Source organism: Cololabis saira, chromosome 7 (assembly GCF_033807715.1).
Source record: "Cololabis saira isolate AMF1-May2022 chromosome 7, fColSai1.1, whole genome shotgun sequence".
NCBI classification, from domain to species: domain Eukaryota; kingdom Metazoa; phylum Chordata; class Actinopteri; order Beloniformes; family Belonidae; genus Cololabis; species Cololabis saira.
In genome coordinates this window covers 11,410,053-11,428,883 of record NC_084593.1, presented here as the reverse complement: position 1 = coordinate 11,428,883, position 18,831 = coordinate 11,410,053, and the positions used below count along the sequence as shown (strand labels likewise).

The window sequence follows — 18,831 nt, the reverse complement described above, 5'->3', positions numbered from 1 at the left end:
GTATCAGCGCTCGTATGTGTGGAATTAAAAAACTAAAAAGTTGTTTAAAGTAAGAGACAAGTGTCAGTTAATTAGGATCTTAAAGTTCGAGTAAAGCAAGTTCGGAGTTTCGCAGGAGACAAGTTACAACGATGAACTGAACTCTGGAATTAGATGTTTTTTTCTCGTTTGGTTTGAGGGCTGCAGACCCGCTGAGAAACTGAAGTTAAGGGAGTAAATTATGCTCCTTAACTCTCCTACAGTATGTAGGTTAGCAAAGTTTCCCAGCAGAGATTAATAGATCCACCGCTGGAACTGCTGATGATGAAATCAATATTTAAATCAATATTTAGTACCAGGACAGTCTGGTTTGGGTTAGAACAGGGGTCGGCAACCCAAGATGTTGAAAGAGCCATATCGGACCAAAAACACAAAAAACAAATAAGTCTGGAGCCGCAAAAAATGAAAAGTCTTGTATAAGCCTTAGAATGAAGGCAACACATGCTGCATGTATCTATATTAGTTATAACTGGGGGAAGATTTTTTTTTTTCATTATCCCATTCGAGAAAAAAGTCGAAATGTCGAGAAAAAAGTTGAAATGTCGAGAAAAAAGTAGAAATGTCAAGATTAATGTTGAAGTACAATCTTGAGAAAAAAGTAGAAATGTCAAGATTAATGTTGAAGTACAATCCTGAGAAAAAAGTCAAAATTTAGAGAAAAAAGTCGAAATGTCGAGAAAAAAGTCAAAATTTCGTGAAAAAAGTCGAAATGTTGAGAAAAAAGGATGTCGAGATTAAAAAGGAAAGGAAAAAGGAAGAAAAAAAGAGAAAAAATGGAAAAAAAGATGAAAAAAGAAAAAATGGAAAAAAAGAAGAGAAAAAAAAGAAAAAAAGAAGAAAGCAAAAAAAGAAAAAAAGGAAAAAAAGAAGGAAAAAAAGAAGAAAAAAAGGAAAAAAAAAAGGTCAAACATTTTTGAAAAAGCTCCAGGGAGCCACTAGGGCGGCGCTAAACAGCTCTAGCTCTAGAGCCGCGGGTTGCCGACCCCTGGGTTAGAAAGTTTCTGAGCGCTGTCGGAGAGCTTTCCCTCCGGAGTCTGAACCTGGGAACAAGTCATTCCTCTTTGGTTGAGCGGCTGATGACATTTAAACTCAGAATGGACGTTTCTTTTAACTCGACTCGGACTTTAAGATCCTTTAAAATAATCTATCTCTGCTGTTGCAGGTGTTACAGTCGCGCGTGAGCTTCACCCAGATATCTACTGATTGATTGTCTACGGGGGATCAGGCTGTCTACATCAGGATCACGTGTTTCTTCTTCGTGGGGTGAAGAAGAATCTGATCAATCATCTTCTGATTTAACTTGATGGCAGTCTGGATTCAGAAGTGAACTATCTTTCTAAAGGTTTTTTTGTGGACTCTTAGGGGCTTTGCCAGGATTTCCAGAAGCCCCTGGAAAACCTGGAAAACCCGGATACGCCATAATCCATTATTCCAAAAGCATCTTTTACTGTATCATTGAAGCCTGCGTGCCACTTATCTGACTCAAAATCAAACCCTCATTTGCAATTCCTCCGTCAGAGGAGATGATATGAAGGCACATGTCCTACAAACTCAAATGTTGAACTAGATTCCCTAATATAAAGACCTGGACCAGGCTCATAAAAGTAGAAAAGAGGAAAAGAACAAACATGCTCCAACTACTGGAAAACATGGTGGCAGTGCGGCGAGGACGAGAGGACGAGAGGACGAGTGTCCCCCCCGTCCCGAACAGGAACCCGTCAGGTGCCTGATCTGAGAGGAGCAAATCAATGACTACGTTTACATGCAGTCAATAAACCTTTTCTAACCGGAATATTAGCAATAACCCGGTTGTGCACGGAATTTGCTTATATTCCGGTTTTTAAAAACACGAAAGTTACCCCTGGGTTACTCCTTTTCTAACCCGAATATTTGGTCATGTAAACGATATTACGGAAGAGTGTTAGGGCCAGGCAGGAGAAAAATAAAAATAATATTTTAGAGGAGGAAGATTTTTTTTTTTATTATGCACTTCGAGAAAAAAGTTGAAATGTTGAGAAAAAAGTTGAAATGTCGAGATTAATGTTGAAGTACAATTTTGAGAAAAAAGTCGAAATTTATTTCAACTTTATTCTCCAAATTTCGACCTTATTCTCGACATTTTGACTTTTTTCTCGAAGTGCACAATAAAAAAAAAATCGTTCACTCTCAAATATTCTTTTGTCCTGCATGGCCCTAATACTCTTCCGTGGGATTTCCCCATCAAAAGGAACAGGAATTTGTTTTCTGCGCATGTTCTCTTCGCAAGGAATCTTGGTCTTTTAAGTCCAGGAATAAACATGGCGAAACGCAAGACCAGGAAGAGACTAATCACTTCATAAATGTAATGAAATATATGAACATTTTGGCATTTGTAGACGGTAGAAAGTACCGGGATAGCGAGGTTTACAAAAAGGTGAGCGAAAAGTTGCACAAAGTGGTGGGTCAGTACCAGCACCAAAGCTCAAAAGAAGGCGACTTCTACTGGGCTGTTCATTATCCGCCGTGCTGCTGTTATTGTTTTGGATTTGGATACAGGAAGAAGAAGCGGAAATGCGGGAAATTGCGCCATGACGTTCTCCGTGCGTCGCTGGTTTGATCCAGATATCCCGAATGATTAATCACCATGTATACAGGGATAACCCTGTTTGCTCACGCATGGAAACAGATTATTCCCAATGTTTCAGTAACCGGAATATTGACCGTAACCCGAATTTTGACTGCATGTAAACGTAGTCAGTAATGCATAAAGTACAAAACACACACACACACACACACACACACACACACACACACACACACACACACACACACACACACACACCGTTTGTAAGAAATGTGCTAACCAGCTGTTGAAAGATTTTGTGGCAAAAAAAGTGAGAAGAATGACGCAACCGTCAAGAAGTAGAAAAGAAGAAAGTAAAAGATCTCTAGAAAGGCAGTGTGCAGCCTCTAACACTTTGACAAGACCCCCCCCCATATAAGACCCGGACTCAACCCCTGGCCCTGCGGCCTGGCCCGGGCCAGACCGGAGGCCCGGGCCAGACCGGACCCTCCACCCGGGTTCCCTCCACCTCCGCTGGTTCTGGTTCTACTTCTTGAACATGTCCTGCAGAGGCCCGGGCAGGAACTTGAGGACGGTGTCCAGGATGCTCTCCTCGTCCTCGTCCTCGTCGTCCCCGCAGCCCCGGGGGATGGCCTTCTTGGGGCGCGTCAGCGAGCCCTCGCAGGCCTGCTCCATGGCCGCTTTCTCCTCCGCCTCCTTCTCCTCCTTCTTCTTCAGCCCGTACTGGATGGAGGAAGAAAGAAAGGGGTGATTGACTTGGAGGAATGATACACAGGAGGTCCGAGCGAGTTGGGAGGATGCACACAGAACAAGGAGGAATAAATATCCAAGTTTACACGTCTATCTAAATATAGTTCAAGGGCTTTTATGTCTTAATTAGGGCCCAAGCACTTACAGTGCGAAGGCCCTATTGTATCTGTAGGAATCTTTCTTTCTTTCTTTCTTTCTTTCTTTCTTTCTTTCTTTCTTTCTTTCTTTCTTTCTTTCTTTCTTTCTTTCTTTCTTTCTTTCTTTCTTTCTTTCTTTCTTTCTTTCTTTCTTTCTTTCTTCTGACGAAAGGAGGGCCTTTTTGCCCCCCTAAACATGCCCCAAAAGTCACCAAATTTTGCACGCAAGCCAGGCCTGGCGAAAAATTTGATATTTCATGGTTTGCATTAATGGGCGTGGCCTAATGGCTCAACGGCGCCCCCTAGAAAACTTTGTGCCTCAAGCCCCACAATATGTTTTGACGTACATGCACGTAAATCGGTACACACCTGTATCATGTCGCAACTTAAAGAAAAGTCTCTTGGCGTCATGTCCGAAACCGAACAGGAAGTCGGACATTTTGAATTAATCGTGTAATTTTGGCGCAATTTATGCCATTTCTTCGGCCGTTAATGCGGCCCGAACCGTAACGTGCACCCAGGTGTATTGTACATCTAAATGTGCGTCTCCATCCTGCGACGATGGGCATTACTTTTCTCAGTCAAAAGCGTTACCGTGGCGACAGTAGACACCAAAAAGCGCGCCCCCCCATCATCTGATTGGTCCATATGTGATAATTCCTACTTTCTGCCATAACTTTTGAATGGTTTGATATAGAGAGTCGTGGGTGGTGTCATCCGCTAAATGTCCAGGCCTGAAGAATCTACATGCAAGTCATCCTTCAAAAGTTTATTTAATCGTTTTGAGGAGAATCTCCTGCAGAGGTTCTAAATCTGTGTTGGCAGGTTGGGCAAGTGAAAAATATACAGTATATTTGGGCTGCTTTTCCTGGTTTTTACTAATTATTTAGGAAAATTATCAACAGAGAAGTTGCCATTAAGGCATAATCATTAAAAAGTTTTTTACACTTTGAAAAGGGAAAACTTTATTAAATCGTTTTGTCGTCAGTTGTTAGACACGCCCTTGCTTTACAACACGTCAATCAGGGTTGCAGTAGGGCTTCATTTGACTTTGGGCTGAAAAATATAGGACTGATAAAATTTGGGCTGCTTTTCCTGGTTTTTACTAAATATTTAGGAGAAATTATTAACAAAAAAGTTTCCATTATGGAAAAATAGAAACCCAATAAACTCACTGATATTATATCTGCTTTAACATGCTGAATTCAATTGTAGTCTTTGTTTGGAGCCTGCACCCTTTTTTGGCTTCATTTGCTGGAAAAGTATTCCGCATTTAATAATTTACAGTTTTAATGTAGAGAATGTATGATTCGGGCTGTTTTTTCATTATTTCGGCGGGTTTACACTGTGTTTGGGCTGGAACCTCGACCTCGGCACTGGATTTCTTAGTGACTTTCTTTTTGGTCTTAAATTTTGTTTGTAAATGGTATTAAAAAGTCTTAAATTTAACTTGGTCAAACCTGTAGACACCCTGAATATATATGTGTATATAATAGAGTTCAGTAAAGGGCAGTTCATCACACTCAGACGCCTCGAGGGAAATGAAGGAAAACTCCTGCACAAAGATGCGCAAAGATCAAGAATTTGCATTTAGATGGTTTATGCATTATCATCACCACGTAAATCAAACAGGATCCCATTAACTCACTAAGAACAAAGCTGCCCTTTCCAACAACTACTCAATATATTTTTATATTATGGATATAGATATGTTATATGTAGGTATGTATATATATATATATATATATATATATATATATATATATATATATATATATATATATATATATTGAGTTATATTATACGTACAGTATTTATATATCTATATCTCTATTAATATATATTGATTTATAGTTGTAGATATGTTGATATATAGATTTACAGTTATTTTTATGTATATAATTGGGGGTAAATATATGAACCAGTATATATATAGCATATCTACTCTTATATAGTTATTCAAGTATATTGTTATATCATTGCTGTCTATTGTTCTCTATCATATTGTAGTATTATTGTAAAGTAATGATAATGTAATACTATAGATTATAATTACTTATTATTACATACATACATAGTATCACAACTAAATGCTGGGCATTTGTTTTGTTTTCTTTTTGTTTGCTTTGATTTGTTTTGTTTTTGACTTTATTTATTATACATATAATTGGTTATTATATCACTATATTGAATAGTTATTAAAGTAGGGGTGTTTGGCTATGTGTGTTTTATAAGTAAGTTTATTGAAACTCTTGTTATATGTAAGAATGTATGTAAGATTCAGGGATAGGACTCGATAAGTGTTTACTTCATTCCTAGTGCTGTCTTGCCTTCTGTCTACAAACATACAAAACAAAACAAAAAACACTCTTAAACTACAATTATTCATGAAAATCAAAGAAAAAAACCTATAAAGCTCATAAAACCAGAGCAGTTTCTGAAAAACTGGGCTGAATTAAAACTTTCTCATCCTCTGAAACAGAAACCAACTAATTTGACAGTTGATATACATTTGTTTTTCAGTGTGAGCTTGTGCCCTTGACTTCGTGTTCATTAAAACGTCTTTGAAAACTGTCTTTGGATGAATGTCTTCAAAGATGTCTAAGATCTTTTCTCACGTTGCCCCCCCATTTCACTACTTTTATACATCAGTAACCCGCGACGTTGTGTTCTTCTTCCCAGGGAGTAGTGCAGCTATTTAAGGCAGCTGTGCTGATTAGACGCCTCTGTTTTTGATGTATTGAGCTCCATCCAAGGCTTTTGTTTCAGACGATTTGACAAGTATACAACCGCTGACAACCTGGCAGTCAACAGAGAAAAAGGCTAAAAATATGCTGCCTAAGTGTAAGTCTGTCGTAAAAACCCGACATCAACAACTGCCAATCTGGTATGTGATTAAACATATATGAAGATGAGGCTTCTGAAAGCCTGTTTGTCTCCTCCAAATCAGATCAGGCTGAGAAAACAGAACAAAACACGCCTTTAGGGTTTCATCTGCTCACTTTTGAGGAATGCAATTTAGAGACAACAGTTGGGAACAGATGAAAACAATTGATAACAGAGCATTTTAGAGGCAGGACAACCCAGCATCCTCATAAAGACTTCAACAGGTCAGACTGTAAACCTGTAATCGTCTCAGGCGTGACGCTAACAGCACTTTTTGACTTCCTCCACCATCAAAACCACTCAGATCAGTTTTGAAGCATTTCCTCACCTTGTCCCTGATTGTCTGCCGTACTTTTTCCCTCTCTGCCTCCATGCGGGTGTGTTTGGCTTTCCTCTCCTCCTCCTGCTGCCTCAGCGCTTCCTGCCGCTCCTCCTCCTTCTTGGCTGCGTCTGGATCCTTCTCTTCCTCCCCACCGAGCATCTTGCCCATGTCTTTGGTGGCGCCTGGACGGAAATCACACAAACACAGGCGGTCAATAATAATACACAAGTTTGTAAAACCACATTTGGCTGCAGTTTTTTTTTTCTTCACCATTGATGTTTTATTGAAGGTTTGCAATATACAAACAATGTACAACAATCAGTCATTTCAGTTCACAACCTGTGCAATATCAGCAGCACAGTCATGCATCATCAACAACAACAAAGGACAGTTACAGAAAAAGATATCACTGTATAACAAGAGGTTTTTAAAAGAATAAATGTGAACTAGAAAATTTCAGGAAATGTTGATATGGGCATGCCCTACCGTCCATTCGTCCCCTCTTGCTGCTTGTGTTTGGGGCTGTAGTGGTTGTGTTTAAGGTTGTTCTGGCCATGTTTGGAGTTATTAATAATGACCAATAAACCATATAATATAATATAATAACTAGACAATTTCCTCGCAGAAATTTCGAGAGTGCCACGGCGGGCTGCTGCACATTTGTGTACATTTTAAAAGCAATAAAGGTGAAGGACTCAATACCGAGTCCAATGACACCACCCATGACTCTCTATGTCAAACCATTCAAAAGTTATTCGACTATAATATATCGGCCAATGAGAAGAATGGGGCGGGGCTAATTTGCACCAATGAAGGTCAAAGACTTGATAACGAGTCCAATGACACCACCCATGACTCTATGTAAAACCATTCAAAAGATATTGGACTATAACATATCAGCCAATCAGAAGAAGGGGCGGGGCTAATTTGCACCAATGAAGGTCAAGGACTCGATACTGAGTAATATGACACCACCCATGACTCTGTATGTCAAACCATTCAAAAGATATTGGAATATAACATATCAGCCAATCAGAAGAAGGGGCGGGGCTAATTTGCACCAAGGAGGGTCAAGGACTCGATACTGAGTAATATGACACCAACCATGACTCTGTACGTTAAACCATTCAAAAGTTATTGGACTATAACATATCGGCCAATCAGAAGAAGGGGCGGGGATAATTTGTATATATAATATACAAATGTAAATATTTATATGTATAATAATAATAATATACATATATATACCATGAACCTGTTCCCAGCAGGACTGGGGATCATCTAAGGTCAAAAGGTCAGGGTTCAGATTTCTCCATTTTCCAGGGTAAAGTATTATGAAGTCTGTTCTGACTGGGTCATGTGACCAGTTCTGGGTCAGTCTAATCAGTCAACAGCTGAGCTCTGGTTGCTAGAGGCAACAAGAACCTGGAAATGAGGAAGGTTCCGGACTGGCTGTGAGAAAACCCCAGCTTTCCTCAAAGAACTCTGATTTGTGAGAAAACCATAGCTCCTAGCAGAAAAACAAAGACATCGTGAGAGAGACAGAACCCGGCAGATTCTGACAATCTTAATTTTATTCAGATATTCCTTAAAATGTGTTAGTAATGGGCCGCTCGGTGGCGCAGTGGGTTAAGCAGCGGCTCATATACTGAGGCTACAGTCCTCCTCCTGCAGCGGTCGCAGGTTCGAATCCCGGCCTGCGCACCTTTGCTGCATGTCATCCCCATTCTCTCTCTCTACCCCTTTCCAGTCTGCATCTCCAATAAAGGGCCACTAGAGCCCAAAAAAAATAAAAAAATGTGTTAGTAACAGCAGTTCGAAAACAAAAATGAGATTTTTTTGAAGAAAACTTTTTTTTACATTGCAGTCAATGGAGACAGAGGCAGGAATTGTCTCCGCTTTAGCCATCGCTGTTTACATTTTGTGCATACCTTGCCTGTCAAAGTCACATTATATGAATCCCAACACCTATGTCTACATTTTGACCAAAAATTATTGGTCCAGCTTTTACGGTTCGGCCGTGAGCTCGAGTTACAAATAAAAATGATGGTCATTTTTTGAAAGTCTCGCTCACTCTAATCAATTAGAACTCCACTCTAGATTTGACAAAAAAGTGATTTCCAGTCCTCGCTTGAGCGCTCATATCTTGAAAAGTGTACATTTTAGGAAAAAACTGTTTCAGGTTTGGAGAGAGAAGAGAAGTTTTCCTCCGTTTTGAAGTTTGAATGACAGTTCTACGTGCAAGTATGAGAAAGATACCTGACTCAGAAAAAAGGTGAATTTTGTCTTTTTTCTCCCATCCGCTTTGAATGGTGCCATAGAAATACATGGGGAAATGAGTTCCCCATTAGTTTGGAAATTTGAAAATGTTTTTGCACTTCGTGCAAAAACTATTTGTGCCATCGCTCTGAAGATCCACAGGAATGTAGTTAAATTCAGTGCCTACAACTTTCTAATTTGGTTCAGAATTTTTCGAGTAACGGTGTGCGAGTGGTGAGGCCCCAAAATTCTCCCAATGCATTCCGGATGGGGTTTAGCGCGCACGTTTGTGCACGTTGCGCAAAAACGTGCACGCCAATCGCTTATAAAAGTCATAGCACACGATTCCCGCTTAAGGCGCACGTTTCTACGTTTTTACTTTTCGCGTTTTCTCAAAGCTGTAGGAGGAGTAGCGAACCGAAATCTGTCCGGAAAATGAATAATAATAACAAACCCGCAGAATAACAGTAGTGCCTCTGGCTTCGCCAGAGGCATTCCTCCTCCTTGCTATTGCATAGCTTTGGAGGAGGAGTGCCTCTGGCTGGAAGCCGTGGCACTAATAAACCAAGGCCTGGTTGCACGTTGCGGTTTGGGCCGCATTAACAGATGATCAATATCTCAAAAGCTGTAAAGAACAGCCTAATGAAACCTCAGTATGTTGTAGTCCACATCGTCCCGAGTCTTTTAATGTTGGATCGATGTCTCTGCGATATTGTGTTGCCGAGCAACAAGTGTCCAAATTTCCATTAGCATCAAAATTAGAATAGTTAAATATCTCAAAAACCGTAATAACTAGCATGAGGATGAGACTAAAATATGATGTAGTACAACGCGTCCCGGGTTTGTCAATGTTGTAATGATGTCTGTACGATAAACTGTTGTCTAGCAACAAGCGTCCAAATTAAAATGGACATTGTTTTTAAATTTAAAGTTAAATATCGCAAAAACTGTAATAAGTGGCATAATGAGGTTGTACGGTCTTTTAGTGCCAATCGGTCCGAGTCTTTTAATGATGTCTCTACGATAAAGTTTGGCCGAGCAATAAGCGTCCCAATTCTTGCCATTTTTTTTTGCTTTTTGGCATCTAGCTTTGCCACGGTAACATTTTTGACTGAGAAAAGTATTGCCTATCGAGGTACGATGGAGACACATCTAACGATGTATGCTATACATGGGTGCATGTTGGGATTCGAATTAACGGACGAAAAAGCGTGCGCAATAAGAAGAATAAGAAAAGGGAAACCTTTTCTGTATACTAATATATCGCCTTAATTTTTCAGGTTTTTTCGGGCGTGTTTTATTTTTTGGAGGATTTTTTTCTTCCATATCAGAGCGGGGCCATGCTGTACACCTGCTGGTGCGCAGTGGGACTTTTGTGACTTTAGCTTACTAGCAAAATGCTAGCAACATTGCCCTTTGGGCGGTTTTGGACAATTGCAATATGGGCATGCCACTACTTGGACCATAACTACTCAGCGGGACAAGCTGAGATATCTCCAGATACTGCAGGTTTATTCCCACTGGAGATAATATGACTGCATTTTCAGGATGAATCATGCAGCCAGCGCGCATGAGGCTGACAGGAGGACGGGTTCAAGAGGCACCTTTGAAATATCTGCTGCTCATCTTTGCACGTACGCTTGAAGTCCACCTGCTCCTCCGAGGCAGGTGCTGCTTTCCCTCCGACGAAGCGACTCCTCCCAGCACTTCTACAGTGCTGCTGTTAGCTCTGTGATTTATGGTAAACGCAGGACCAGCAGGGGAGCGTCTGATTTATGAGGTCCAGCAGGGAGAAGGCTTCATCTGAGTATCGATCCCCCGTTCAGGTGCTGATGAGAGCAGAGCTTGGCTGGTGGCCTGGTTTTCCTGCTAATGCTGTTATTACGCTACGGCCAAAACAGTCTGAATACGTTTCTCAGCTGAGATTGATCACCAACGATACGAGCAGCAGAGAGACGTGCACTTTCTGCAACTGGAAATGCACTGGGTACATAAAAATGTCACAATCTTATGTCATTGCTTAGTAGATCAAAGTAATGTTTAACTGTGCAGCCCATTACTTGGCAGTAATAGACGGCCCCAAAATCACATTTAGCTTAGGGCCCCATGGAGGCTTGGGCCGGCCCTGGTTGTGAGTGTGGAGGAGTCATGCTGAAACGTGGACTTTAGAGGGCGAGCGGGTCATTAAATATGGATTCAACCCCGTCAACCTCCACAGATACTTTGGGCTTATTTATGAGCTCGTAAAAAAGCCAAATGAGAACAATCCCGAGTAGATTACCGGGCAGAAATGTGGCTTTGAGGACTCGGCGGTTCCCCTGGAGGGTTTGTGAACTCAGTATTTATATATCTATATTTCTATATGTAGATATGTTGATATATAGATTTATAGTTATTTTTATGTATATAATTGGGCGTAAATATATGAACCAGTATATATAGCATATCTACTCTTATAAAGTTATTCAAGTATATTGTTATATCATTGCTGTCTATTGTTTTCTATTATATTGTAGTATTATTGTAAAGTAATGATAATGTAATACTATACATTATAATTACTTCTATTATTACATACATACATAGTATCACAACTAAATGCTGGGTGTGTGTTTTGTTTTGTTTGCTTTGTTTTGTTTTTGACTATATTGACTATATTTATATATACATATAATTGAATGAATGAATGAATTGAATGAATGAATGAATGAATTAATCTTTATTTCGGCTTGTACAGAACAAGATGAAAAGGAAGAGAAAAAAAAAAAAATCAACATTTCTTTTGCCGAAAAGGTGTAGGCTGAAGCCGTAGCTTATAGTGCCTACCCTTTTTTCTTTTGATCAGCAAAAAAATATGAGACATTAGCTTTAACTCAGTGAAAACAAACAATACATAAAGAAGAAAAATAAATAAATAAATAAGTAAGACAAAATATAAAATTGACATTTCACATCCTAGAATGTTTTTGATAGTATACTTTATAATTATAGTGTTTTATATTTATTTACAATATTTTCTTTAAACAATTTCTTAAACTTGACGATAGAGCGACACATTTTTAGGTTGTTATTACAACTATTCCAAATTTCTTTTGCCTTAACTGATGTACATTTCTTTTTAATATTTGTTCTTGCTGTCGTCATCTCAAACATGAGTTTCCCCCTCAGATCATAACAGGTTTCTTTTATCTGGAACAGGTCCTGAATGCAGTTTGGAAGCAGTTTCTGCTGGGCTTTAAAGGCAAATAAAACAGTTTTCTGCTCTACTATATCATGGAATTTTAAGATATTATATTTAATAAAAAGATTATTTGTTGGTTCATAATAGTCGGTTTTATTAATTATCCTTAACGCTCTTTTCTGTAATAGAAAAATAGGGTTTGTATTTGTTTTATAGGTGTTACCCCATATCTCCACACAATAAGTCATGTATGGAACTATGAGTGAGTTATACATTAAAAACTGTGCTCTTTGACAGAAAAAATAATTTGTTTTATTTACTATTGCTAGGGTTTTAGACATTCTTGATTTTACACTATTTATGTGTGATTTCCAGCTAAGTTTATCATCAATTATTACCCCCAGGAACTTATTTTCATATACTCTTTCTATTTCCATACCACTAATTTTAATTGTTATATGATTATTTTTTTTTCTAGTGCCAAAAATTATGAACTTAGTTTTAGTAAGGTTTAATGATAACTTATTGATATCAAACCATGCCTTCACATTTTTCAGTTCTCCTTCCACCACATTCAGCAGCTGTTCCAAATTCTTCCCTGAACAATAAAGGTTTGTATCATCAGCAAACAAGACATAATTTATTATTTTAGACACTTTACAAATATCATTTATATATAATATGAACAATTTAGGACCTAGCACTGAACCTTGTGGGACACCAAGGTATTGAGTATTATATCACTATATTGAATAGTTATTAAAGTAGGGGTGTTTGGTTATGTGTGCTTTATAAGTAAGTTTATTGAAACTCTTTTTATATATAAGAATATACAGTATACATTGTATACAGTGTTTGTATAGACTGTTTTTTAATTAATTTATTGGTATCAGCACTTTTTTAATGCAACAAATTGTAGATTTTTGCACACAGCTGCCAACTTTCTCTCTGTGTTCTATTGAATGTGTTATGTGTTTGTTATGTGTGCTTGGGTGCGAGCTGCCAAATCAAATTGCCCTTCAAGGGATTAATAAAGTTGTTTTGAATTTGAATTGAATTGAATTGAATATATGTAAGATTCAGGGGCAGGACTCGATAAGTGTTTACTTCAATCCTACTCCGTTTGGAACATGTTGGTGGATCCGTGAGGTCTTACCTTCTGTCTACAAACATATATATATATATATATATATATATATATATATATATATATATATATATATGTATATTTTAAAACTTTTTTGTATTTTTTTTTTTTTAACATGCATGTTCAAAATAAAATCTTCAAATCCAAATGAAATCAGAGGTGGCAGGTCGTGCTGCTCGGCGGCGGAGTCCCGCTAGGGCCCTAATGGCCCCGCGGTGAGAGGTTCCCCGGGACCCGCCGGGGAGCCGGGTGAAGGTCAGACTGTCTGGTCTGGTTCTTCAGCGCGTTGAAACCCCCAACACACAGCATATGTCTGCAAACAGCCACGGCAGGCCGGGAACCACACGGCCTTTATTTGTTTATTTATTTACTGTTTATTGTTGGCTTTTATCTCGAACAACAACAAATCACCATCAAATTAAAAGTGTTAAAATATCAAAAAAACCTAAACAATTTAACAGTCTCATCCAGAAATAAAGAACAACAGCAAAATAATGTGTTGGAGAGGGAACAGGAGGAAGCAGAATGCTGATTTAGTCCTGTCCCTTCCTCACAATATCATATACCATAGAAAATATAAAAATGAAAAATAAATAAATACAACACAAACAATTAATAAACAAAGATCAAGGCATAATTAAACCAGCCTCCTACAATATCCTAGAGTCAAAAATATAATTTCCAGTCCCTTCTTTGATGATCCATGACCAGCCATGAATGCAGGAGTTACATTTGTATCATATATGATGTATCACATAAGGAACAGAATAATCATAAAAGAAATACTGTACTTACAGAAGGTAAATTGAGTTCTTTAGAGGTCCTTATTTTTATATTTGTCAATAATTGTTTTCTTGTATGTGTTTTTCAACTGTATAGAGTTAGTGCTTCGTTTGATTTCTTCATGAAGACCATTCCACAAAGTTCCCCCCCAGACTGATAAGCACGTGCTTTTAAGAGCAGTACGAACACTAGGTTGTTTAAAATGTAGTTTTCCTCTTAGATGATATTTGAACATCATTATTATTAAGTCCATAAATTTCAAAATGTGTAATTTAAGGACTAGAGGGTTGGTGTGATGGAGATACCCAGCATGATTTAGCCTTGATTTAGCCTCATCCTTGGCCTGTGGCTTAAGTCCAAGTCTTTATTTTGGTATTAAAACCGAGAGCAGAGCTATTTTTGAGCAGAACATGTTGGTTATTTCCTGCATGACGCTTCTCTTTCCCTCCAGAGAGGTGAAGCTTCGTCCTCTTAGCGCTTCAACCTTCACACCATCCGTTCTGCTGCGCCGTCCTTCAGCCCGTCCTCGCTGCTCCACACGGCTCTGTGCTGGTTCTCTCACCCTTTTTCTCTTCCATGGTGATATTTCAGACCTGATTTGATGATCTAAATCTAAATGACCTTCTGTTTTCACCTGTTTCTCGCCCACATATGATCCTACAGCCTCCGGACCAACTTCCCAAACACCTCCATCCCCAGTTGGAGCCCTGGCACAGATTTCAGCCGTGCAGACGAAGGTGAACCCGAGTAGGGTTGGGGATCCATTCAAATGTCAAGAATCAATTCGATTCAGATTCTTAAGATTCAGAATCGATTATCACGATTTGCTTTGATCCGATTCGATTCCGATATTGATTTGGGTTGGTGTTTTTTCAGTTTTTTTAGCTGTTGCATGAATTATATGACTGTGTAGTTATGCAACATTTTAATACTAGTATTATACTGAGATTCAACAGCAAGTATTGCAGCTGATGATGCTGTAAGGACCAATCACCTCCCAGAATGCTGATATAACTGCTTTCGGAAACATTGTGGGGCAGAACTATCAAACAGGTCCAGGGCAGCAAACAGAGTCATATGAAATCGGTTTGATTTTTTCCCACATTCCGTTTAAATTTTTCCATTTTCGGTCTATTTTGGTTTTTAATTTTTGAGAATTTGGTATTTAGAATTTTATGCAAATGTAACCCCAAGACAGTATATAAAGTAATGAAATATAGACAATTTATGCAATTATAACTGAAAACTTTAATGTTTTCATACCTTTAAACATATTTAAAGGCAGAAACATGGCACCAGTTATTCATGTGTCCTACAAAACATTCCTTTTTTGGGCATAAACAAAAATATACCAAAAGTCGTAATGATGAAAAAAAAATAAATCGATATTTAGACATACAAATCGATTTTTAGGAATTAATATGAGAATCAATTTAGAATCGGAAAATGTATTTTTTCAACACAGGCCTAGGCCCCAGTCCTCACTTGGTGCATCCAGGGGCTCATTATTCCCTCAGTCTTATTCCTGGATTCAAAGAGCCAGAGAGACGCTGACAGAGCAGATCTGATATGCACCTCCATCACACCAATCTTGTTGTTCTTTATTTCTGGATGAGACTGTTAAACAGTTTTGCTTTTTTGATATTTTGACACTTTTAATTTGATGGTTATTTGTTGTTGTTCGAGATAAAGCCAACAATAAACAATAAACAATCTAGTTAAGGATTCACCAGCAGAAGTGGATGAGTGCTAGGTTTGTATATTTGACATTCTGAGCTGGTTGTGCAGCTGTTTATGCATGTTTATGTGTACTTATGGCTTTTCAAGTGTGGTGCATTTACTCCACGTCGCTCAGGCGCTGATGTTTTTGTTGGTCCCTCCTTCTGGGTCTGAAATGCCATCCAGCATTTGAAAGCTGTAGATTTAGTTTTTAGTTCTTGCAGCTTTGAGAAGCCGCACTTACACCTGCAGCGTGAAGGAAGCGTGCAAAAAAATGACAACTCCTACGGCAGCAGCCGTCTAATTCCCTGGAGAGCAGCCTTGAAAAGCCTGTAATTATCCGGAACGGTAAAGAACAGGGATTAAAAGGCCAGGCCCTTCTCAGAGTTGGTTCAAGCGTTTTGTGATTGGTTGAATTCCTTCAGGCAACTACACACGTTTACATCGTTTTCGTGAACTTCTGTTGTGTCTGATTATAGGGACCTGCAGGATATCTGTGAACGTCTGTAAATTAGACTAAAACAGAGTTTGGTAATGGTCTGAACTAAATACAGATGTTGGGGCGTAATTTTAGAACTATCTATTTATAAATAGTAAACAAGATGATGATTTTTAATAACACACTGCCAAAAAAAACATATGGCCACTTTCACAAAACTCCGTTGCAGCATCATTGATAACAGACCAGTAAACGGCTTCGTCTCACTGGATATTGATTCTTTTGATGCTGAATAAAGATGGAGACGAAAGAAAATCCACTTTTGAGGAAGCAGGATGCAAATGCTAGGCTTTCACTTATTTTTGAACAGAGAACATTTAGTTTAAGCACCTTGTTTTGTCTTAAAGTGACAGCGATCACTTGGCCAGTAAATTAACGTTCAGAAGGAAACCAGTGTCATCCGTCGAGCTGCAGGAATAAGTCTGACAGAACAAAACATTTCTCAGCCTTTAGTGTGAAGACGGAGGTGTTTTGGACCGTTAGCTGCACGAGAACTAGGCCTGTGTTGAAAAAATCGATTTTCCAATTTTAAATCAATTCTCATATTAATACCTAAAAATCTATTTGTATGTCTAATGATCGATTTTTTTTCATCATTACATTAAAACCTTTAGTATTTTTTTGTTTATGCCCAAAAAAGTAATGTTTTGTAGGACACGAGAATAACTGGTGCCATGTTTCTGCCTTTAAATATGTTTAAAGGTTTGAAAACATTAACGTTTTCAGTTAAAATTGCATAAATTGTCTGTATTTCATTACTTTATATACTGTCTTGGTGACATTTGCATAAAATGCTAAAAAACAATTTCTCAAAAATTTAAAACCAAAATAGACAGAAAATGGAAAAGGGGAGCTGATTGGTCCTTACAGCATCATTAGCTGCAATACTTGCTGTTGAATCTCAATATAATACTAGTATTAATATGTTGCTTAACTACAGTCATATAATTCATGCAACAGCTCAAATAACAGTTTTAATAACACTAACCCAAATAAATATTGAATCAAATCGTGATCATCGATTCTGAATCTTAAGGATTGGAATCGAATCGATTTTTGACATTTGAATCGATCCCCAGCCCTACGGAGAACCGCTCAGAAACATGTTCAGAAGAAAAAAACTAAAAAATAAAGCTGCAAGCAGCGATGAACGGGCCCTCGCACCCTTGTGCATGTTCAGGCTGCAGTGGAAGTGCTTGTATGACTTGATGTAGATTCTTCAGGCCTGGACATTTAGCGGATGACACCAGCCACGACTCTCTATATCAAACCATTCAAAAGTTATGGCAGAAAGTAGGAACTATCAAATATGGACCAATCAGATGAAGGGGCGGCGCGCTTTTTGGCGTCTTTCGTCGCCACGGTAACGCTTTTGACTGAGAAAAGTAATGCTAATCGTTGCAGGATGGAGACGCACATTTTGGTGTATAACACACCTGGGTGCACGTTACGGTATAAATTACGCCAAAAGTACACGATTAATTCAGAATGGCCCACTTCCTGTTCGGGTTTGGCCATGGCGCCAAGAGACTTTTCTTTAAGTTGCGACATGATACAGGTGTGTACCGATTTTCGTGCATGTACGTCAAACCGTATTGTGGGGCTTGAGGCACAAAGTTTTCTAGGGGGCGCTGTTGAGACATTTTGCCACGCCCATTAATGCAAACCATTAAATATCAAATTTTTCGCCAGGCCTGGCTTGCGTGCAAAATTTGGTAACTTTTGGGGCACGTTTAGGGGGGCAAAAAGGCCCTCCTTTCGAGAGAAGAAAAACGGGTAAAAAAAAAAGAAAAAGAGAAAATTCCTACAGATACAATAGGGCCCTCACACTGTAAGTGCTCGGGCCCTAATAAAGAAACCGTCAGATGGATGGCGGCGCTCCTCGGTGGCGCGCCTGAAAATTCTACCTCATTTAAATAACGGATCACCGGCGTCGCCACTTTACACCTTCATAAGTCACACGGGCAGCTAAAGAAGCGGCAGCATCCATCAGGTGTCTGGACGGCCGGTTAGGCGCAGGCCTGCCCTCCTCGTCTTCATCACACCTTCACAGGAAATGAAGCGCCGATCTCCCTGAGATTATCTACCAACACCGGAGCCGCTTTATGAAGGAGGCCAAAGCTTCACAGGTTTGATATCCTGCCGGAGGAAGAGACGGAGCTGCAGCTCGTCACCCAGCCAGGTTTATTCCCGTCTCCCAGCAGCATGTTGAGGAGACTTGCCACTTGTTATTTTTAATTTAGCTGGCAGCCGGCTCCGTCTGTGTCATGTAAGGTTCAGTCAGTCATTATTCATCACTCTTTAATAAGAGATAAACTCCTTAATGAAGCCAAAATCACATGAAAACTCGTGAATTTTAGTTTAGTCTGATCATTTCAGAACAAAGTCCTGGCTACTTTATCATCACAGGTCTGATGTAGGACATGAATAACCTCATCTTTAATGATCCCGGCTGGCGTCTGCTCACCTTACCGCTGCTAACCAACACAACTTTAACTCCAGCCCCTCTTCCTCCAGCTTCAGGGAAAAATTCACGGGTTTAAGTC

At 39.1% G+C, this 18,831-nt stretch overlaps 1 protein-coding gene across 1 annotated transcript in view; it reads right to left on the bottom strand.

Annotated features, from left to right (window-relative positions):
• Positions 1 to 2,816: 2,816 nt before the first annotated feature.
• Positions 2,817 to 18,831, bottom strand: part of LOC133447463 (complexin-2) — a 96,113-nt gene continuing 80,098 nt past the window's right edge. The window contains exons 3-4 of the mRNA XM_061726151.1: positions 6,704 to 6,879; positions 2,817 to 3,325 (exon numbers count right to left, since the gene is read on the bottom strand). Of these exons, the coding sequence (XP_061582135.1) occupies positions 3,128 to 3,325; positions 6,704 to 6,879 (374 nt within the window). The 3' untranslated portion in view covers positions 2,817 to 3,127. The remainder of the gene's footprint in view (positions 3,326 to 6,703; positions 6,880 to 18,831) is intronic.